The following is a 23,929-nucleotide window of genomic DNA, read 5'->3' as shown; positions in this document are numbered from 1 at the left end:
ATGATTGAATTTGTTTATTTTTTTTAACATTGAATAAACATATACATGATTAAATTTTAATTATAATAAAATTTCATATTTAAAGTTCATAAATGATATATTTAAATTATAAATAAAAAATAAAGAACCAAAATGTTAATAACTTATGAATACTAATTATTAATAAATTTATTTATAATATATGTAATCCGCACCGCTTTTCCTTTTTTTACCATTCACACAATTAATACTGAACCGCAAATAGTTTTTTCACCAATCAAATATCATTCTGTACCGCTTATTTTATAGAAACTGCACTTGTCCCGCAAACCGCACGTACCGCAGTTGAACCGTACCGCACTCCAAAACCGCTTTCCCCGTACAACCAAAACCGCAGTCACCATTCGGACCCTAAGTATGAGAAAAAAAAAGAAAATACAAACTTCTGCTTTTTGATATTCGATTTTTCAACTTAACCAACGAAAAATCAAGCTGATTCCAGACGGACCAGACCCACTATGGATCAACAAAATCATAGAGTCAAGATTCCTTGCAGTCATCCGTTAAGAGTCGTAGAATTGAAGTATGCCAAAGAGTTTCAAATTCGGTCATTGGCAAATCGATCACACGAATGCGATGGATGCGGTAAAGTATCTGGCTTCGGCTACTACTGTTCAAGCTGCGAGTTTGGGGCACATGAAGAATGCATCGACTTCCCAGACATTGTCAACTTCATCTCTCACTCTAGACATCCTCTCGAGAAAGTCTTGGCCGAGACAGTTGACTATAATGTTGACGTATGCAATTTTTGTGATGAGGAACTTGGTGATCAGATATATCATTGTTTCTCATGTAACTTTAGTATTGATTTGTACTGTTCGATAGTTCAGCCACCGCGTACTATATATCAACCGAAGAGCCACCACCATGAATTCACCCTTCTGGCAAGAAAGGTCTTATTCACTTGTAATGCATGTGGGATGGTTGGTGACCATAATCCTTACATTTGTATTGAATGTGATTTCATGCTGCACAGAGATTGTGTCAATCTGCCCCGAGTCATAACCATCAATCGTCACGAATGCCACATCAGTCCTAGGGATTGGGAATGTGGAATTTGTCACAAAAGGGTAGATTGGACATTTGGAGCTTTCTCTTGCTTGTATTGTACGAAATATGTTGTTCATTCAAAGTGTGCGACAAGAGAAGATGTGTGGGATGGAGAGGAACTTGAAGATAAGCCGAAAGATAAAGAAATTGAACGTTCTTACAAATACATAAATAGTAACCACGAAATCATTCATTTCAGTCATGACCATAATCTCTTCGATAATGCTGGTTGTGATGCGGCTGATTTTGAAAAGGTGTGCGATGCTTGCGTCATTCCCATCAATTCTGATCCATTCTTCAAATGTGTGCAATGTGAGTTCTCCATTCATCAAATATGTTCTAGACTTCCTCGTATGAAACGAAATATCTTTCACAGCCACAAGCTTAGTCTACTGGTTGATGATAAGGCGGATAAGCCTTTCAAATGTACATATTGTCTTCAACATTTTGATGGCTTCAGATACTGCTGTCAGTCTCACTATTGTAAAAAGAATGGGTTTTTTATTAGATTTGCGGTGCAGTACCATTCGCGAGCCTTTTCACCATGAATTGCATCCCCATCCCTTGTACCGCACGTCGAGAGAGCATAAGACATGTGGAGCATGTGGTGAAGAGTCAAAGTATGTCTTGAGCTGTACTGTTTGCGAGTTTGCTCTAAGCATGGAGTGTGCCACGTTACCAAGAAAAGTGAAACATAGATGCGATGATCATTCTTTATCTTTGAATCATGGTGCTGGAAACTCGAGCGGTCAAATGTGGTGTGATATTTGTGAGGGAAAGACAAATCCAAACGTATGGTTTTATGGTTGTGATGATTGTGGGGTCACACTCCATATCAAGTGTGTACTTGGAGACATGTATCACTTCAAGCCAGGGAAAGAGTAGTTGGGAGGTGAACTAGTTCCAAATACTGGTATGCTTAGACCTTTATGCATAGTTTGTCAAAACCGATGCATGTTCCCTCAGTTTCTTAAGGCTACTTCCGAGTTAGATTCAACTATTGTCTACGCTTGTTCGATGGAATGTGCAGACAGCTACAAGTGGCGTTTAGAAGTTAGGTTAGGCAACGTGCCTACGTACAGAAAAGGGCCAAGCCGTGAAACGCACACAAAACCGACGTACCATTTCCCCCTCGGAACTATCATATCGTGTCAGTTTCCCATCGATCTTTGACTTTTTACCAGTTCTCCTTCGGACTTATATCCTCCGCCTATTTTTCCCCGAATCCATACTTCTCTGCCTATTTCCCCATCGAACTTAAACTTCTCATCTAATTTCCCATCGTATTGGTTTTAACGGTTTATTCTTTTGATTAACCAACCACAAACTTTATTAACCAAATTAAACCCTATTAAACCGGATTACAACCCGATTACATAACTAAACGTAACTTAACCAAAAAATCAAAAAATTCCCAAATCAATTTTTCCCCTTTCTCTCTGGAAATTGACAACCGATCCCATGGGACATGTACAAAGATCAGCCTACCTCCGATCAGGTTTACACCGACACTTCTCGGTTTCGCTGCCTGTATCATGATTTCTTGCGAGGTGTTCTCCAATCTCCAATTCCCAGCGTTTAGTTATGACTGGAACTGTGAAGAAGATGAAGTGATTTGGATTAACCTCAGACAAAATCTCAATCTTTCATCGGAGATTGAGGAAGAAGAGACTGTTGGATCACATCACGTGGTGATCTATTTTTCGCTCATTGTTTGTACTGAATTGAGATTTTACTCAGCTGTTGAGATCTGATTGTGGGTTTAGATTTGGGTAATGCTATTGAATCTCTGTTTTAAGATTGCCTTTTGCTTAAAGTTTGGAACGCTTTACTCACGAGTTGTTGTTGTTTATCAGGCTTGACTCAGTCTAGAGATTGTCAGATTGAGAAAGACAAATGAAGAACGGTATAGCTGAGTGCAGTGTATGTCATTCAAAATTGGTCCCTCCCGGTAGTAAAACCATTTCCAGGGCTTATGATGATCACAAGATTAGGGTTTCCTCAAAACAACGTGTCCTCAATGTCCTTTTGATTTGGGGATTTTTTTATTTTTAGGTTAAATTATGTTTAATTATGTAATCGGGTTGTAATCCGGTTTAATAGGGTTTAATTTGGTTAATAAAGTTTGTGGTTGGTTAATCAAAAGAATAAACCGTTAAAACCAATACGATGGGAAATTAGATGAGAAGTTTAAGTTCGATGGGAAAATAGGCAGAGAAGTATGGATTCGGGGAAAAATAGGCGGAGGATATAAGTCCGAAGGAGAACTGGTAAGAAGTCAAAGATCGATGGGAAACTGGCACAATATGATAGTTTCGAGAGGGAAATAGTACGTCGGTCCCCTATTTTCAGAAACGATAAGCTATATGAGATCGACGTATCAACGTATCTTACCTTTACTTCATATGTTTTTTATATCTGTCTTTTCTTTTTCTTCCGCTTTGTTTTTTCATTTGATTTTCTGCTATATTTTTTCATTTGGTTCAGGATACTTTTTCTGTTTCTACTTTCTATTGCCATTTTAATGGAATTATTTGCTTGATTGCTTCCATGTAATGCACTTTTATAATTTGGTTATGATGAATTAAAATTACAAAAAAAAAAATTATGCCTAAAGCTTTTGCTTCACCGTATAGGCCGGCTCTGATGATGATAACAATAATGTAGGAAAGAGCTTTCTTTTTTTTGTTTCTTTAATTTGGTGTCGAATTCAATATTTCAATTGAACTATAAGAGTTAGTGTGTGCGACGTATTTATCCTTAGCCACCGCTGCATTTTTTGATAGACTACTTTCTTTCCTACGAAAAAAATAACAAAAATAAGTTTCAGTAACGTTTTTGATTTTGAATTGATTGAATTTAAAATGAGAATGTATGGGCTAAGTGTAAAGAACATAGTGAACCTTCTTAGAAGCGAATCAATTCGAACAGCTTCTCTTTGTTTAAGAAAATTTAATGTTTTGTTTAGTGTTCATCAATATTCTCTTGAAACTACAAACACTATCGTATCGTATCTTTGATTTTTTTTTTCTTTTTTTGAATAAGTATGTGTGAAATTATTTCCTAGGAGATTACTCAAGTTATTCATATTGTTTATACTTCCTTGATGATTTCAGGAACAAAAATATCATCAAGGTAGTTTTGTGTTTTATAGACATTTGTATATCTTTATACTTTTGTATATAAAGAAACAATAATTGCATATATAACTTGGACAACATTAGTTGAAAAGTATTTCAAACTTAGGGGTAGACATTATGGTAGTCCCAACATTTAGATGTTCGCGGGGAGTGCACATGGTAGCACTTTCGTGCGTTCTTTCTAAGATGGACTGGATCAGTCGATCAGGTATATATAAAAAAAAAAATTACCGTCATAATAATGTATTTCTTTGGTTAATAATTTAAAAATCTGGTAATATAAAGTGACATTTTTCAATTTTCTTTTTAATTTCTGTTTTATAAAACCAAATCCAACAGATTCCATAAAATTACATCCATATACAATCCTATTTTTTTTTACTTTCAGTTGAAATCGGTCCCAAGTTTTCAATTTTGAATAACTTCAAGCTGTTCCTACTTCATTTCTAAATAGAAATTACTTCAGCAGCCATTTAACCGGACATGGAATGACAAAACCGCGATCCCACAGGTTCACCAATGGACCAGCAGCTGGCAAGACATTAAACCGGACAGCACCAAACCGTGTCCGTTGACGATGTTGTTTTTGTCGTATTCATCGTTTTTGTCACGTTCCGGTTAGTTTTGTGGCTGACGATAAAACAGAGAGCTCAAAAGAGGAATTAGGGTTTGTTTTGATGCTAAGAGGAAGAGGAAGAAGAAGAAGAAGAAAAATCGTACAATTACGCCATTAAAGCTTCCACCTTTAATGGCGACAACGACTATTTCTTCCTTCTTTCTTTCTCTTCCTCCACTTGTCCGTAAACCCACAAAGCCACTTCCTTTCATCTTCCTTCTCCCTCGATTCAATCGGAGATTCCGAGCTCTCACAACTATCACTGCTTCTTCCGCAACTTCTTCGAACAGTTTCAGTAGTAATCGTGGCGACGATGGCTTCTCTCTCGACGACTTCACTCTCCATTCTGATTCTCGATCGCCTAATCCTTCCAAAAAATGTGTCCTTTCTGATCTTATCCAAGAGATTGAACCATTAGATGTGAGTTTGATTCAGAAGGATGTTCCAGTGACTACTTTGGATGCAATGAAAAGAACAATCTCAGGCATGTTGGGGCTTCTTCCATCTGATAGGTTTCAAGTTCATATTGAGTCGCTTTGGGAACCTTTGTCTAAGCTTTTGGTTTCATCTATGATGACTGGGTATGTTCTCATCAATACTATTTTATTTGTAATTGAAGTTTTTTAACTCTGTTTTGTCTTTATTAGTTGTGAACTACAATGGTTTAAGAGCTAGGATTAGAGGATATGTTCTCTTTGAACATTGTGATGTTTGTTTCTGGCATAGTTTACGGTTTGTTGTGGCGCTGAATCTATGCAGCCTGTTTCGAATTGAATTAGATTGTGTATCTGCTTTTATGATATCACATTTGCAGTTTAACTGGGTGTGGTAATACCAAGTTAGCTTTATAAGTACATAGTAGTGGTATCTTGTATGTTGTAAGGATTGTCTCATCAAATGAGAGAGTATACGAGTACATCTTTCTGATGTTTTGAATACACATCTGCAGGTATACGTTGCGGAATGCTGAGTATCGGCTTTTTCTTGAAAAGAATCTTGATATGCATGGAGAAGACTTGGAAAGCCACGCACCGGAACATACTGAATACGATTTGAAAGGAAGTGATGAGAATGATGTTTCATCCACAAGGAATAGCTTAGCTGAGAGCCTTACTGAAATGATTGATGATGAAGGTTTGGGCAAAGTATCCTCTGAAGCTCAAGAATATATCTTCCGTTTACAGTCGCAATTGTCTTCTGTGAAAAAGGTGTAGTTTCTAATGTAGTCATTTTATTTCTTTTCAACATGATGGTAAATAAGTCATCGCACAGATGTCACTTTCTTCACTGGGACCTTTTCTTTTTTGGTTTTGATCTCACTGGTCACTGCATTATAGGAACTACAAGAAGTGAGGCGAAAAAACGCTGCCCTTCAAATGCAACAATTTGTTGGCGAAGAGAAGAATGATTTGCTGGACTACTTAAGATCTTTGCAACCTGAGAAGGTTTTGAAGCCATATTCGAGCTTTTGAGATATATTTGCTTCTCTTTCTGGTTCTCTCTGACCATCTAAACTTTATTTCAAACAGGTAGCTGAGTTGTCAGAACCTGCGGCTCCCGAGGTGAAAGAGACAATTCATTCTGTTGTTCATGGTCTTTTGGCAACCCTATCACCGAAGATGCACTCCAAGTTCCCAGCATCAGAAGTCCCACCTACTGAAACGGTAAAAGCAAAAAGTGATGAAGATTGTGCTGAACTTGTAGAGAACACATCGTTGCAGTTTCAGCCTCTTATCTCACTGACTCGAGACTACCTTGCACGTCTCCTCTTCTGGTTAGAACTGCCTTGCTCACTCTCTCAGTCCCTCGCTACGCTTTACATGGATTTCATATATATAACTAAATCCACTGATTGCACATATAAATCCTCTCAAAAGGAACTTTATAGTGTTCTTGTTTTTCTTGTCAAAGACATCTTATACAATGTTGTCTGCTTTCTATTAAAAGGTCCATGCTGCTGGGACATTATCTCAGAGGTTTGGAATATCGAATGGAACTGATGGAGGTTCTTTCTTTGACGTGCGATGCAAATGGAACTGAGAACGTTGCTTGAAGCTATCTTCATATATCCCGACATTGTCTTACATGGATATCACCGGCCTTGACATTCTTAAACCAACAAAGTGTGCAAGTGACTAGGAGACAGGCCAGCCTTCGGGCTTTAGCTCTTGCACATACATGCAACTTGGAGTTGGCCAGAAAATCATGTGCGAGGTAAAGTGTAACATAAGAAATTACTTCTTCTAAAATTATTTTTCCTATTGCAGTTTGTGTGATTGGACCTGTAAAGCAATAAAGCTAAGTGTAATTGTAATTAGGAATATACTCGTTTGGTCATTAAGTATAGTTCGTCCTGCAATTTTTGGCTCAGAAATAGGAGTGGCAAGTGGGTTCATTTGACCTGGCCCTTCTGCACTTGGCACAACAGTTTACCTTAGTGAAGCCTTCGTTTAATTTTTCGCCGGTTTCCGAATGCAGGAGCCCATAAACGAAACCCACTTCCTTTAGATAAACATGATTTTTCAAACTAGAACCAAGAGCTTCCAATTTCAAGTGTACAACTGTGTATTTTTGAATAAATCTTTGGAAGAAAACAGCAATCTAATTCCCATTCATCAAACGGATGCGAGCACTTCGTATTACTAGAATTTACTTCGTTGAGCCAAAACAAAAATGTATCGTGTTGTGTAGAGAACATAGTGTACCTTCTTGTTGATCAATTTGAGAACATAGTGTACCCCTCTATCTTTGTTTAGGACCCTTAGAGCTTTGTTTAGGGTTCATCAATTTCCTTTATTTATATTCTCACCTGCAGCACAAGGGTTTACTTCGATCAGCATATATTTGTGACTTCCACCATCGATGGTTGATCAATCTCCTCTCTAATCTCTTAAAGGTTTGGAGTTTGGACTATCATAAACCTTCTAGCCTGGATACTTAATCTGCAAATGACCAACATCATGACACTTGAAACACATTTAACTCCATAAGCAGTTCTCGACTATTTGAAAAGTTTCATGAATGTAGGATTAGAAACTGGCGGCTACTCTCCACACTCACATTGCAACTGGACTATATCAAACTTCCTTGTATACTTTTAGAGAAATAGGTGATAGGTGATCTTGTTATTACAAGTGTGAACTCTAACTAAATGTTATGATTTAAAGTTGAAGCCATCAAGCATGAATCTCTTATTCCTAAGACTTTCAGCTTCTCCTAATACTATAAAAAGGTTTAACACTGATTTCCTGACACTTAATTAGAACCCACAAATATACATTTGATAAATGAATTCTGATAAATAGTTACCTAACCTAAGTTATTTATAGAAATTGGTTCTTTGATATGCCCAAAATTATAGAGAATAGAAAAAAAAAGAGACAAGGAAGTAGTTGAAGCACGTGGTGAACCTAACACGTTACTCAGTCTTTTAAGAACATCGTAAAAGTTGTCTCTAGTCTCAGGCCCATCATAATTATTTAACAAACACGTATCTTCTCTTCTCTATCTTCCTAGTCCTCATAGAACCATCTCATTCATTGTACAATACAAACTTAGATAGAAAATTATTTATTTAGAATTAAAAAGTTCTTTTTAACATTTTAATATTATATTCTTCACTAACATGATCACTTGGCAAATAATTTTAACATTTTTCATTAATATAAACTTACTACAAAAGAACAAAGAAATTTTTGTTAAAGCTATGAAAAATATTCTTAGAAAGCAACATTTTTTTATAACATATACTATCATGAGATAGCTTTGATTGTTGTGATAAATTTATAATTCCACATTATAATCACTAAAACCAAATTAACACAAGAAAAATAAAACATTAAAAAAACTCATATGCAGAAGATCCATTTATTTTTCACTGGATCTCTCAGATTTATTTATTTATTTAAAAATTTTGTTGGAATTAAAGAAGTAGCTAGAATCAAGGACATTTAGGAGTGCCTTTGTTAGTGAGCTTGTCACGATAGCAAGGACATTCATGCTTGTTCCCATAAGTGCCGGAAGGAACACACTGACAGTCTTTGCAACATATCCCACAATACTTCAAACACCGATCTTTCAACCCCGCTTCTTTGCATCTCGCTTCACACTTCTGTCCACACCATGTCTCTAATGCCGGTCCATCTTTGATCTGAGGCGCCGGGGCTGCTGCGCCACTACCAAAAGCATCTACAAGATCCACACAAGATCATTTTTAAAAGTAGTACATATAATATCTAGATTTGTAATTTTGTATCTATCATAGTTTTAAAAACTACTTCAGTCTACCAAGAATGTCCTAAGGGTTATGATTATGAGAATGAATATAATTGTTTCTAGTCCAACAAACATCAAAGAGCAACATCTCATCACTTATCAATGTAAAAGGATNAATAAAACATTAAAAAAACTCATATGCAGAAGATCCATTTATTTTTCACTGGATCTCTCAGATTTATTTATTTATTTAAAAATTTTGTTGGAATTAAAGAAGTAGCTAGAATCAAGGACATTTAGGAGTGCCTTTGTTAGTGAGCTTGTCACGATAGCAAGGACATTCATGCTTGTTCCCATAAGTGCCGGAAGGAACACACTGACAGTCTTTGCAACATATCCCACAATACTTCAAACACCGATCTTTCAACCCCGCTTCTTTGCATCTCGCTTCACACTTCTGTCCACACCATGTCTCTAATGCCGGTCCATCTTTGATCTGAGGCGCCGGGGCTGCTGCGCCACTACCAAAAGCATCTACAAGATCCACACAAGATCATTTTTAAAAGTAGTACATATAATATCTAGATTTGTAATTTTGTATCTATCATAGTTTTAAAAACTACTTCAGTCTACCAAGAATGTCCTAAGGGTTATGATTATGAGAATGAATATAATTGTTTCTAGTCCAACAAACATCAAAGAGCAACATCTCATCACTTATCAATGTAAAAGGATCTAGATGATCCACTAATGGATCTTGTGGATCTTCATCTTCTAGATCCTCCTACACCACCATCGCAAGAAACTGTTCATCCCAAATTTGTGTACATATATGATTGTTTTTTATCATATAACAATGAACTTTTGTATTTCATTTGCATGTTATGTATGATGTTCTAGTTATATGATAAAAACACAGAGAGGAGAAAAACATAAAGAAACATTATGACCTAAACCAATTACTCTAAATATATATTTTAAGAAAAGAAAAACACAGAGAGAAGAGTTTTGAATTGATTTATAACAAACCTGAGACAGTAGCAGAAGCAAGAGATGAAGTGACTAGAAGAAGTGAAGCTAGAACCAAGATGGAGACAATTATCTTCATGTTTTTTTTCTTTGCCTTTCTTTAGTTGTCGTGATGATGGTTAGTTTCTATCCAAGTATCATCAAGTTTCTATTGTTCTAGTGGTCTCTCTATTGCCCTTTTATAGGCAAAGCTACCAACTTCTTTATTTTATTTTTTTAAATAGAAATCCAGTATTATACCTTTAATTATGTTTTCGTACTATTAAATAAAATCAACTCGTTCAGTTATTGCTATCTAGTTTTTGTCTAAGAATACCGTACAAAAATTCACACTACTCTTACAATCATTTTTCATCTTTATGTATTTATTATTCAAAATAATAATTACATAGTTTTAATCTGTCACAACCACACTGAACAAAAAGAAATGTCGTTTTGATTTGTTATAAATTAATAATATACTTGCATTGCATCTGTACTTTACAAATGAAAAGAATACATTCCGAAGGTTAATTATTAAAAACAAAGTAAGTAAGATACAGACTGTATTGCGAGTTAAATAATGCTTCTTTTTTATAAATTACAGAGATTAGTTTATCTTTTGAGCCACCGTTTCACATGTTTACAATTATTATGAATTGGATCATTCAATTGTTGTTATATTTTCAAGAATAAAGTTGTGAAAGGTAACGAAGAGAAAGAGGGAAACAGGCTGGTGACAGATCTATATTATAGATGAAAAATAAATGTGTTATATACTAAAAAGACTAAAAAAAAAAAAACCATTTGGGGAATTAACGAAATGTTCTCCTGAAGACCTCATTCCACGCGGTTTCTCGCACATGAGATGATGACCCTTTTGTTCTCTCTCACTTATTTGTTTGTAAACGGCACATTTTTCAACAACTCTGCAGGTCAGATCAGATGTAATAACATGAGTTTGTCAGAGTATTTTCTATGGTTTGCCAACTTTGCATGCACTATAGAGCCGACCATGTCCAAGTCCAAGGCTCGGGCTTGCGGCCTGATAATAAATTATTCTTTTGCCATCCTTAAAGACGTATATAGTATAAGTCTCGTACCTGATAATAAATGTATTATTTTTTATCCTTAAGTCGGATATAAGTCTCGGGATACAAGACTGCAATATTGTTTATGTAGTAGCTAACGTGTTCGATTCCTCTAATTTTGTAAATCCCACTTAACCAGTTTGATTTAGTGAACATGTCCAAACAAAGAATACTTAATAGGAACATGTCAAATGGCGGTAATATATGCAAATGGTCATCATGTCGAGGATTGGATTGCCAAAGAAGAAGAACAAACTGATTCAATATTAAACATATGTTTTGAAAACGTTTTACGATTTTAAAGTGATTTACTACATATAATTAACGTGTTCGATTTTAAAGTGATTTACTTTCAATAACATTTGGAAGTTCAAAATATGTTTATCTATTAAAAGTTTAAAACTAATTTTTCAGTTCTTTTATGATTATTCTACATTTATTCAGTTATTCCATCGAATCATGTCCATAGCTTAGTACCTCAAAATAAGATGCCCATAATTACTTAAACTTGTAGTTGCACCATAGCTTAGTACCTTGTCAAGTTTTTGCTGCTATTGCCGAAATGTTTAGGTGATGAATTGAACCAAATATTTTGAAGGATTTGAAATTTTAGTGTCTTTTAAAATGATCAAGTTTTTGCTGCTATTGCCGAAATGTTTAGGTGGTGAATTGAACCAAATATTTTGAAGGATTTGAAAATTTAGTGTCTTTTAAAATGATTTTTGGTGAATTAGGAAAGTTATTATGATTTGTTTAAAATTTGCAATCTCACCAAAAACCATAAGATTTAGATTTAAACTATGAAAATCCACCAAAACACCTTAAAGAGTTATTAAAGTCATTCAAAATCTATATAATAATAACAAAATGAAAAAATGCTACCAACAATTGTCTTTTTTTAATCGTATCTTTTGGATATTTTCTGAAAAGTCGTGATGGATCATTAAAACAGTTATTTATGAAAAGGTACAACCGTTCACTCACTGCAAAAAATACTTGCATTGATAGCATTACATTATAACACGATTTACTGCAATGCTATCGTAGATGAGTTAGTAATTGTGTTATTATAGCATAGCATTTTTAAAACGCTGTGAAAAAAAATTTACTAAGCAGGAAACTAAAGTCACTTAGTCCGCCAAACACTTAGCCCATATTTCACAAAATTTACACTTTACTCTTTTTTCACAAAAGTAAAATCACTTTCACGACAAAACCTAAGTCTAAACACTCTCGAAGCTTTCGTGAGACCCACCAAATCAAACCCACAAATCGCTTCCTCAGACCCTCAAATCGCTCTCTCAGACCCTTAAATTGCTTCACCAATCACGAATTGAACTCGCCGGAAACACCCTTGAAAGTACCGGCGACAACCAAGCTTTTAGCCGCCGACCCTAATTTCGCATATCTCGGATTTGAGCTTGAATCGAAGGCATGTCTTGCTTCCTCTTACTCTTTCTTTCTTTCTTTTACTATGGGTTCTTCTCTTTGATTGTAAACAACGAATCTATGTGATTTCATAGTTTTCCTCTTTTCTAATTTGCATCCATATTTTTTGATTGAAGCTCAAATATGTTTATTTGTTTCGATTCCGACAAGAAATTGGATAAATTGACCGTTGATTTGGACATGCAAGACATTTGCTCAATCTGTGTAATGTTGATTTGTTCATTAGAAGGGTTTTGCGATTTTGTTTAAGCATAGTATGTGAAAGGCTTAAACATAATCTGAGTTTAAGAACATTAGTTTATGAAAGGCTTTCTATACTTATGTTTTGCAAGTGTTGATGAGTGCAACCTAATTTATTCATCATATAGTAATTCAAATATTCTTTTTTTGCAAGTCTTGCTGATTTCAATATTGGATAGCTGAAGCAACTCTACTATTTTGCTGAAATCATACGACAGGTTGGTACAATGTCTTACCTTGTTATATTGTGTGTTTGATTTCTGATTCATTTATAATATTACTGTGAATGTGTTTGTCTTGTTATTGTGGTTTATTTATGATAGTTTGTGTCTGAATGGTCTTTTGTAAAAAGTGTTGCTGAAAGTAACTATTGGTGTAGTGTTGTTTTGGTTTTTGTTTTATTCGGTGTGATTGTTTTAAAAAATACCTAATATGTGTTTGACATAGTGTACTGATCTAGTATATCTTTTTGAATTGTTGTCTTTATTGATATATGCAATTAGTTTTATACTGGAGTTATTTTGTTATAAAAATTTTTCAATAACTCTGTTATGATATGATATTAAGGATGCTAAAGATATTAAGGATACTAAAGGTTTGAATTAAGCTTAGAACATATAATGCTGGACAAAGATTGGGTGCATCTTTCCAGGTATTAAATGTAATTATATATATAGATGTTAAAGGTTTCAAAAGGTGTTTGTAGATTTTTTTTTCTCTTCATTCTTAAATGAAGAGCTGATCCTGCTTATGTGAGAGGGGCTTTAAATTTTGTAAGAGATGTGGCTGCATCTTTGGGAGACGTTGATTTGATTATATGTCCTTGCATTGACTGTCGTAATATAGATCATCACTCAAAAAGTGTTGTAGTTGATCACCTTGTTATAAGGGGAATGGATGAGGCATATAAGCTACAGTCTGTATGGTATCATCATGAAGAATTGAATTCAGCGGTTGAAGGTGACAGTGACAGCAGATTCAGCAAGTGGAATGATGAGATTTTTAGGTTATATGAAGCAGCTGATGAGTTTATGGCTGATGAGTATGGTAATATGGCTGACTTAGGTGATAGTGGAGAGGGTGAAGAAAAGAAAGAAGATGATTTTCTTGCAAAACTTGCAGATGCTGAAACACCCTTGTATCCAAGTTGTGTCAATCATAGTAAGCTCTCGGCTATAGTAACACTATTCTGAATCAAGTCACAGAATGGTTGGACTGATAAGAGCTTCAATGACCTGGTAGAAACATTTTCGAAGATGTTACCAAAGGATAATGTGCTACACACATCACTGTACGAGGTGAAGAAATTTCTGAAATCATTTGATATGGGTTACCAGAAGATTCATGCATGCGTCAATGATTGTTATCTGTTCATAAAAAAGTACAAGACGCTTGATAAGTGTCCTAAATGCAAGACTTCTAGGTGGAAGACTAACAAGCAAACTGGTGAAGTAAACAAAGGTGTTCCACAGAAAGTATTAAGATACTTTCCGATTATACCAAGGCTCAAGAGAATGTTCAAATCAGAGAAAATGGCCAAGGACTTAAGGTGGCATTTCACTAACAAGAGCAGTGATGGAAAACTTCAACACCCTGTAGATTCAGTTACTTGGAATCATATGAACGACAAATATCCTTCTTTTGCAGCTGAAGAAAGAAACATGCGGCTTGGACTTTCCACAGATAGATTTAATCCATTCAATATGAAGAACACCAAGTATAGTTGCTGGCCTGTTTTACTAGTAAACTACAATTTGCCACCGGATTTGTGTATGAAGAAGGAGAACATCATGCTTACGCTACTGATTCTTGGACCACAACAACCTGGTAATAGCATTGAATGATGTATACTTAGAACCTCTTATAGAGGATCTAATTCATCTCTGGAACAATGGAGAGTTGATATATGATGCCTTCAGCAAATCTACTTTTACTCTTAAGGCAATGTTGCTTTGGATGATTAGTGATTTCCCGGCCTATGGGAATCTTGCAGGATGCAAAGTAAAAGGTCAAATGGGCTGTCCTTTATGTGGGAAAAATACAAACAGCATGTGGTTAAAGTTCAGCCGAAAACATGTCTACATGAGTCATAGAAAGATTTTGCCACCAACACATAGTTTCAGAGGAAAGAAGTCGTGGTTTGATGGTAAAGCTGAACATGGGAGAAAGGGAAGGATATTAAGTGGCCAGGAAATTTCTCAAAACCTGAAAAATTTCAAGAATGACTTTGGAAATCTGAAAAAATCTGTCCGCAAGAGGAAAAGTACAGATTGTACTGGAATGATGTCTGATAGTGAGGATTTATCCACTGATTCATCTGAGGATGAAGATGAGGGAATAGAAGTAGATGAGGGAATAGAAGTAGACGAGGATGAGTTATCTAGATGGAAGAAAAGATCTATTTTTTTCAATCTACCTTATTGGGACGTATGCTAATAATTTACTATTGTGATTATTTCAGTTTCATATTTTATCATTTAAACTTTGTTTAATTTTCGTTTTGTTCTTCTATGTGTTGGTTAGGATCTTCCGGTAAGGCATAACTTAGACGTAATGCATGTGGAGAGAAATGTGGCTGCAAGTATTGTATCTACTTTGCTACATTGTGGGAAATCAAAGGATGGTCTTCAGACACGTAAGGATCTAAAATATCTGGGTATTAGAAAGGATTTGCATCCTAAAACACAAGGAAAAAGAACATACCTTCCAGCAGCTCCTTGGTCATTTTCGAAGACAGAGAAGAAAGTCTTTTGTAAGCGAATTTTTGACTTCAAAGGACCAGATGACTACTGTTCAGACATATCAAAAGGCGTATCATTAGACGACTGTAATATCACTGGTCTGAAATCACACGATTATCACGTCTTAATGCAACAGCTACTTCCTATTGCACTTAGAGGTTTGTTACCAAAAGGTCCTAGGATAGCAATTGTACGCTTATGCAGATTCTACAACCACTTGTGTCAGCGAGTAATTGATAGAGAGTAGCTTTTGGTAATGGAAGCTGAGATCGTTGAAACGCTATGCATGTTTGAAAGATTTTTTCCTCCAAGTTTCTTTGATATAATGGTGCATTTGACAGTACATCTAGGAAGAGAAGCACGGCTAGATGGACCAGTCCATTTTAGATGGATGTACCCATTTGAAAGGTATAACTTGTCTTTCTTTTGGTAATTGTTTATCTTTTCTTGTATTGAGCTGTCTTGGGATAATCAATGTCTTGTTGCTAATCTACTTTTACACTTTTCAGGTATATGATGGTTCTTAAAGATTTTGTAAGAAACCCGGCAAGACCTGAGGGGTGTATGGCCGAGTCATATCTCGTTGAAGAATGCATTCACTTTTGTAGTGAATTTCTGAAGAAGACTACAAATGTAGAGGAAAAACTAGATAGAAACACTGAATATGAGAATAGTTATATACTAGAGGGTCGCCCAATATCTGCAAGCACTTCAATTACTCTTACTGAAATGGAGACAAAAATTGCCCACCTTGCTGTTATACAAAACGTGGCTGTTGTTGATCCTTATGTCGAGTAAGTTTCTGTTAATCTATTTCATTTATCATACCTTTAAAAAAAAAAAAAAAAATCTGTATGATTATTAATTCTTATTATTAATCTTGTACAAGTGAGCACCTTCAGTACCTTCAAGACTCAAATGGGAGATGTAGATCTGATGCATCACATTTATGGAAGATGCATACAGAAAAGTTTGCGGATTGGCTAAAAAAAAAGGCAAGTTATAATTTATCTTAATTTTCTGCATTTATATTATGTTTTTGACTGTATGTGTCTGATTTGCTTTTTATTTTTTTGGTAGATCCCGCTTGATTCCGATGTACATGAAAAAACACTTACATGGTTGGCTTATGGTCCACGTAGTTCTGCTCGGTCGTATATAGGATATATTCTTAATGGGCAACGGTTTCACACTTGTTCAGTTGATAGAAAAAGTCAGACTAGTGGGATCTTGTATGAGGCTACAGCAGTATGTAGGTCTAGTGCGAAAGACACCTCACAAGTAGTTGATATGGTCTCATACTACGGCAGATTAATAGATATTATACTGCTGGATTATAATGTTTTTTACGTTCTTCTATTCCGGTGTCAATAGGCAGTAATGAGTAATGGAGTGAAGGTAGATGATGGTTTCACACTAGTTAACCTGAATCATAGTCAGATCTCATTCTTAAGGGATCCATATATTTTAGCTTCGCAAGCAAAGCAAGTGTTCTACTCAAGGGAAGACGAGACATCAAGTTGGTATGCTATTATGAGAGGTACTTCAAGAAGATACATCAGTAATGAGTTTGATGATGGAGTTGTAGACATTGGGCCGTTGCCATCAACTGTTGATATGGAAGTTAATTTAGATGAAGATGAGACAGCCAGTAGGGATTGTGAAGGTATATATGTTTGAAACTAATTGGTTTGTGTTTTCTTTTAAGCTATGTTTAGCTATGAGAATTCTAATTATATATATGATAACTTTATATATTTCTAAAGGTTGATTTTTTCTTTTTCTTATAAATCTGTTTGGTTTGAATTCTATTTGCATTATCGTGGTGTGTATTTTAGTTCTTGTTTTTCTTGCTTGTCTGATATATGTCTGATTGTTCATTGTTTGTTTTTAGTTGTTTCGTTGTTATTGACACATTGTCTTAAGTCTTTTCAGGTGAATTAACATGGGAACTAACAAGAAGGGTATAGCAACAAAGAAGAATAAGAAAACTCAGGAAGACAATGATGAAGTAGAATACGTGTGTACTAGCCCACCACCTGAAGAACATTTAGCTGACCAGCATCATATAGAAGATGAGCAGATGGTAGATGATCTAAATGCTGAGAAAGGATTGAATGATGATGAACAGCCTGAAGGTGAGGTTCAGCTATCTGAAGAAGTTCAACCTAAGCGTAAGAGAAAGAGAGGACCAACAAGGATGAAAGACATCGCCAAGAATCCAAATGATAGGATACGAGTAGACTACAATCTCATGTGGGATCCAATCGGTAAAGGATCAATTAAGATGGCCTCATACATGGGTGCATTGATACGAGAACACGTTCCGTTCACAATTCCCATTGGCCAAAAGTCCCTGAAGATTTGAAGACAGTTCTCTGGAAATCTGTCTAGGTGATAGGTTATTTACATTGATATTTAATTAAGTTATAATATCTGGATTTCACTTTATAACTTTAATCTACTTTGTCCTTTATTTGATTGCAGGCCAGGTTTGAATTAGATGAGGAGTACCAAAAGACTGCAGCGCTTCATCAGATGAATTGTTTATGGAGGTCATCGAAATCAATATTGGTTAAGGCTACTATGGAAGCTGAGAATCACCAAGAAAGGATGAAGCTGCGTCCTAAGAATGTGGAACCAGCTGATTGGTGTAAATTTGTCAAGCTCAAAACAAGTGCTGCATTTAAGGTATTAAATTTCAGTTAAGTTTTTGCTGAGATAGTATATCAATAGTAACAATCATTTAATTTGTTAGGTTGTGAGCGATAGCTACAAGGCAAGAAGGCAGAAACAAATTCTTCACACTACAAGTCACAATGGAATTGCTAGACTAACTGAAGAGTTGGTAAGCATACTCTCCCTTGACCATTCATACCGATGCAACTACTGACCCACGATCTAAGAGAAAAGAGAAAAGATCTACGATCTAAAGCATATGCTTTGTCATTTATCAAATTACTTGATTAAATTTTTGGTGAAAAGCCAAATGCATAAAGGAATAAGTATTTCAATATGAAATTTATTTGTTTTTTTAATAATTATTTTAGTATGTTTTTTAATAAATTTTAATTATTAATCAAGTTTAATAAAAATTTTGGTGTTTTTAAACATTTATATATTATATATCACATTTATTATGTTCCAACCGCTATTGCACCCGCTGGTCAACCAGTCGTAAACCTCCCGCAAACGCACCGATTTTAAACCGCTAAACCAGTCGTTCAAAACGCTTAATAACGCTTGAAACCGCAATCGCCCGCTTTCGCAATCTCCTGCAACCGCAGCGTTTGAACCAGTCAGGCCCTAAAATTATGTTCCTACGTCTCATAAATTTTAATATTCTTTCAACTGATAAAGACAGTTCTTTGGTATAGAAACAAAATAGTTCAGACCCATCTGAAATCACACGATTAGATGTGTGGGTGAAGTCGCGTACCAAAAAGGATGGGACACCAGTGAATACTAATGCTGCTGAAAAGATTGTGAGTTGTTTTTAAATCTGTAAATTAACTTATTTTTAAATCAGTTGTAGTTTTTATTTTATTATGATTGCTGTTACATATTAGCATATAAATATATGTAAATTATGATTTGCAGGAAAAGGCAGCTGAACTTATGAAGTCTGCTGGTAGTCCATCAAGTACAGCATATGGACCAGGAGATGCTCTTACCCAACTTTTAGGTCTTGATAATCCTGGTCGAATGAGGGCAATGGGTAGAAACATGAACAAAACCAAACTATCTTGTTTCCAAATGAAGCATAAGATTTTACTGAAATGCAAGAGAATCAAAAACATCTCCAGCAAACAGTCCATGAGCTACGAGATGAGATTGACAAACTAAAGAACCAGGTTAGCTAGAGGTTTTTTTTTTTTTTGATTGGTTAACTGCTATATTATTATATGCTCGAATTAATAACTTTTTATATATGTTACAGAGACTTGAAACTGAGACTGGTGAAAACTCAGCAGCAAGAGTAAGTATTATAATTTATAAGTAAGTATACAGATTTCTTTATAATTATTTAGAATATGACATGTTTTTATTCTACTAACTATTTTGTAGAGTGTGAACAAAGGATCACAACCTAAGTGTGTCTTGATTGATTGGGCTGGTGATTATGCAAACGTTGCTGAGGGATGCATTATTTCTTCTTATCCAAAGGATATGGTGAATAACAGTCCATTAGACCCTTACGATCTTAAAATACTTGTTGAGACTGCTACTGTACCAGAAGCATCCCTTTGGAGACCTGCTCATCAAATTTTCACAATTGATAATGCTGTTGGGCATATGATTGCCTGGCCTGCCAAAAAGTGTGTTAATCTAGAACAGGAGCTGCAGCAAGATGAGATTGCAACATTGGTAAAGGTTTTTTTTACTTTGTCATGACTTGATTAGTATCAGTTAACATACTTAGGTTATTGTCATAATGTGTTTGACAGGATACAAAGAAAGATTCGTTGAACAAATGCAAACTACTTGACTTGTCGAATGATGATGTAGTTGTTGCTGAAGGACGTTGGCTATCAAAAGATCCAAAGGCATTGGTGAATGGACTTCCAATCGGACCAAAGGCTGTTAAAGTATTTGTTGATGAGGTGCATCAGTCCGAGACATTTATATGGAGGGCTACGATGGAAGTGACATACCTTGAGGACTGTTTACTGTCTTTTGTTGCATGGCCTTATTGCAAAGTTGTATTTGGAAACACCAACACAGATGGAGCATGTCAGAAATCTCCAGTTCATAAATCTGCATCAACAGTTCTAAAATCTACAGAAACAGGTGAGAAGTCCCATATTGATACAACTACAGCAACATGTCAAAAATCTGCAGCAACATCAAAGGAGAAATCATCTGCAGCAGATCGTAAATCATGAGAGAAGTCTCTAACAAAAGGATCAAAATCTCTTGCAGCTGAAATTGAACTAACTTCACAGTCCCCTCTTCGGAGATCTCCGGTAAATAACAACACATGTTATGAATTTATTATAGTTAGTATTCTCTCTTTATTAAATGGTTTATATTGTAAACATGTCAGAGGAAAAACATAGGTGGAGGTATGAAGGAAAATCAGAAGTGTAAGCTGATGGATATTAGCGGAAAGAAGCGGATTGTTGCTGAGGGACGTGTTCATAAAACTGACCCGGAGCATAAGGTCCACTCTGATACATTGGGTCCTAATGCTGCTAGTGTTTGGATTGAAAAAGTGAAGGTAGATGATGCAGCAGTCTGGAAGACATCAGATGAGATCGAGTTTATGAGAGATGCACTTGGTTCACCTATCGCTTGGCCAACTGATAAATTGGTTGTCTATTGACGGGTAGAAACTGAGGTAAGTGTTAGAAATTGATGATTGTGAGTTGAGTATACATGTTATGCAGATGTTATTACAAAACTAATGATGAAAGAAATTTTCTTTGCAGGGAGTGAATCAACTTTGGTCCAGATAGTCTAACTAGCTACTTTTGTTTAGTTTAAGAATATGTTAAAGAACTATATGTTTTGGATTCAGACTTATGTTTTATGCTATATTGGTTTCAGACTTATGTTGCTTCTTTTGGATTCAGACATGTTTTATGGTTTCAGACTTATGTTATATGGTATTTTGGATTCAGACTTGTGTATTAATTATATTATGCAAATTATAATAATAGATAGCTATATTAAAATACATATAACAGCAAAAAAAAAACGTTATCTTCATATATTATAGTGCTAAACATTAGCTCTCAAAAGCTATATTACAGCATATACATAGCTATTAATAAATTAAGTATGGCAAAATCCATAAGCTATCGTATCAACATATACTATAGCACTACAAAAGACTTGTTAAACAATACAATTGAGAAAAAATGAGATGATAAAATATATCACAGCATAAAATCATTGCCATTATATGGAGATCTTTCGTAGCACATAGTAAGAGCTATTAAAAAAAACATTACTCAAAAAAATATTGCTATAGTATAATAATTAACAGCGTACAGAAAACGTTATGTTATCTACATATATCATTGCATTAGAAATGTGCTATGGTAGGGGTAACCTCTACTTTTCAATGTGGTAATAAAAATGCTTTCTATTTAAAAGCTATTTATATGGGTTGCATACATCGAAATTTGGAAGCTTCATTAACATTACTACAAAGCCCAGATCTGAAAAGATATCCTCAAGCTATATGGCTATCTTGTATATTTTTTATATGTGTTGGACCGTTTAATTGTAGTAAACGTGATATGAATCGTTTTAAATGGTATTCTTTTCTAGATAAAATTTCATTTGTTAGAAGGAAAGCAATGATTCCGATTCGTCACTTCAATATAAAAGGATGAAATTTTTTTAGTCAACTAATTAATCAACAAGAATTTAGTTTTATGAAATCTTGTAACTGTTTATTTGTTTGCTATAAATGTAATTTACGACATCAAATTATATATTTCTTACAAAATGTATAAAAGGAACATATACATATTTCATTTACTTTAATTCAAATATTGGTGGTAGTAGTTCTTTTTTAATAACTCAACATGTACAATATCATCTTTAACTTAACTTTTACAATTAGCTTGGCCGTTGTCAAAATTGTGTCGTTTACAAAGAATTTGTTCAGTTTCTTGATTACAAATGGTTAAGTTATAGCTTTCCCTTTTTCCCGGACTCATTTGTGTAGAGACTGAGGCTTTAATTAATCAAAATATAAAATATACATTATAAGATTAGCAATATGTAAGTTACTAATGAAAATTATATAATTACATATAGTTACTAATGGACATTGTAATTTATTACTATTTTTGTGCATATCGATTTAGGCATTAATTTTTTTTTTTGGGGCAAAAGGCATTTATATTCTATTTTTTAGAATTACTGCAAAAAGTTCTCATTGTCACTTCAAAATTTTTGGAAAAATGGCACGAACGAAGCAAACTGCAAGGATATCCACCGGGGGTAAAGGTCCAAGGATACAACTCGCCACCAAAGCCGCAAGGAAACATGGTGTACCGTACAACGGTGGTGTTAAGAGGGCTCACCATTACCGTCCCGGACCGGCTGTACTTCGTGAGATACGAAAGAACCAGAAAGTACTGAATTGCTGATTCGTAAACTACCTTTTCAACGTCTTGCTCGCGAGATAGCCCAAAAAAATAATAAGGATCTCAGGTTTCAGAACCATGCTAAGCTTGCACTCCAAGAGGCAGCGGAAGCATATTTGGTGGGTTTGTTCGAGGACACAAATTTGTGTGCACTACATGCCAAGAGAGTCACTATCATGCCCAAAGATATTCAATTGGCCAGACGCATTCGTGGAGAAGGTTTTTGAATCTAATAATAGTTTTGGACTATATAATTTTAATATTTGTTAATGTTGTTTCGTTTGTTGTTTTGTGGGAGGAGATAGAATCATGAATATAGTTTGCGATTCGTACTCTAAAAAAATCCTTAGTTGTTTTTTCTATAATATATTGCTGATTTGTATGATCCTATTTTCTTTTTGTTTGTAAAACACTTTATTTCATGCATTTAAATATGTAGTCAAATATTTCTTTCAAAAATTGTGCCAATTTACGTAACATATTAAAAGTGATTTGGTTTGACCAACATACCGAATGTACTTATATAACGTACGTTGTTAATTCGTAAGTAAAGTGTTCACATTTTGTTGTAAAATCTACTATAATATTAACCCGTTAAAAGATCCAACAATTTAAGTGAAGAAGTATAATTCATTAGTCCATTGTCTTTCTCGTTCGTAGGCATAAGATAAAAAAATAACTGAATAATTCTAATTCAATATTTGGAAATATTGAGAATTGGACATGAAAATAAGAATAAAAACCCATCAACTTCTATCTGTTTTGCAACCCATCAACTATTTAAAGAAAATAAAAAAATTAACTGATAAGTATAATATACAATTTTAAAAAGAATCTACACTAAAGTGACATATTGGACAAAGGTTACTTGTATTTAACCATCTTACAATACATTCTTTTCCAAATTTAGGTCCACATGCTAAAATCACAATCTCAGATCCATTTAAAAATAATAGGGTTAGAGGAATTGCTCTATCGAGAGATAGGTTCCAGTTCATCTTCAAGAATGAAGAAGACATACATGAGATCTTAAAAACTGGGGTTTGGACGCAAGATGATTGGGGTGTTGTTATGGAAAGATGGGTTGAAAATCCTCCTCCTGATTATCTGAAGTTTATGCCGGTTTGGATTAGACTCTGTAACATTCCAGTAAATCACTATACAAAAGATACTATATCGGAAATTGTTGGATGTGTTGGACAGGTTTTGGAAGTGCCCTTTGATGAGAAAGAAG

At 34.9% G+C, this 23,929-nt stretch overlaps 4 protein-coding genes and 1 pseudogene across 4 annotated transcripts in view; 4 read left to right on the top strand and 1 right to left on the bottom strand.

Moving 5' to 3' along the window:
• On the top strand, positions 498–2,262 carry LOC104748708 (annotated as a pseudogene).
• LOC104747346 lies at positions 4,867–7,204 on the top strand. The gene is made up of 5 exons (XM_010468973.1): positions 4,867–5,426; positions 5,795–6,053; positions 6,183–6,290; positions 6,375–6,619; positions 6,793–7,204. The coding sequence occupies exons 1-5, from the start codon at positions 4,978–4,980 to the stop codon at positions 6,896–6,898; spliced, it is 1,167 nt and encodes a 388-aa protein (XP_010467275.1). The 5' UTR covers positions 4,867–4,977; the 3' UTR covers positions 6,899–7,204.
• LOC104747345 (gibberellin-regulated protein 7-like) lies at positions 9,238–10,256 on the bottom strand. Its single transcript, XM_010468972.2, has 2 exons — positions 10,090–10,256; positions 9,238–9,594 (listed from the first exon to the last, which is right to left on the bottom strand). Exons 1-2 carry the CDS (start codon positions 10,166–10,168, stop codon positions 9,347–9,349), a joined length of 327 nt encoding a protein of 108 aa, XP_010467274.1. The 5' UTR covers positions 10,169–10,256; the 3' UTR covers positions 9,238–9,346.
• Positions 13,742–17,269, top strand: LOC104748706. Its single transcript, XM_019236800.1, has 9 exons — positions 13,742–14,009; positions 14,091–14,675; positions 14,842–15,275; positions 15,372–15,747; positions 15,931–15,997; positions 16,099–16,383; positions 16,479–16,584; positions 16,670–16,882; positions 16,964–17,269. Exons 1-9 carry the CDS (start codon positions 13,742–13,744, stop codon positions 17,267–17,269), a joined length of 2,640 nt encoding a protein of 879 aa, XP_019092345.1.
• LOC104748705 (uncharacterized protein At4g02000-like) overlaps positions 22,510–23,929 on the top strand; it is a 2,921-nt gene continuing 1,501 nt past the window's right edge. The window contains exons 1-2 of the mRNA XM_019236799.1: positions 22,510–22,660; positions 23,606–23,833. Of these exons, the coding sequence (XP_019092344.1) occupies positions 22,510–22,660; positions 23,606–23,833 (379 nt within the window). The remainder of the gene's footprint in view (positions 22,661–23,605; positions 23,834–23,929) is intronic.

This window comes from Camelina sativa, chromosome 15, assembly GCF_000633955.1.
Source record: "Camelina sativa cultivar DH55 chromosome 15, Cs, whole genome shotgun sequence".
NCBI classification, from domain to species: Eukaryota; Viridiplantae; Streptophyta; class Magnoliopsida; order Brassicales; family Brassicaceae; genus Camelina; species Camelina sativa.
Note: the sequence above shows the minus strand (reverse complement) of the source record. Positions and strands in the feature narration are given on the sequence as shown.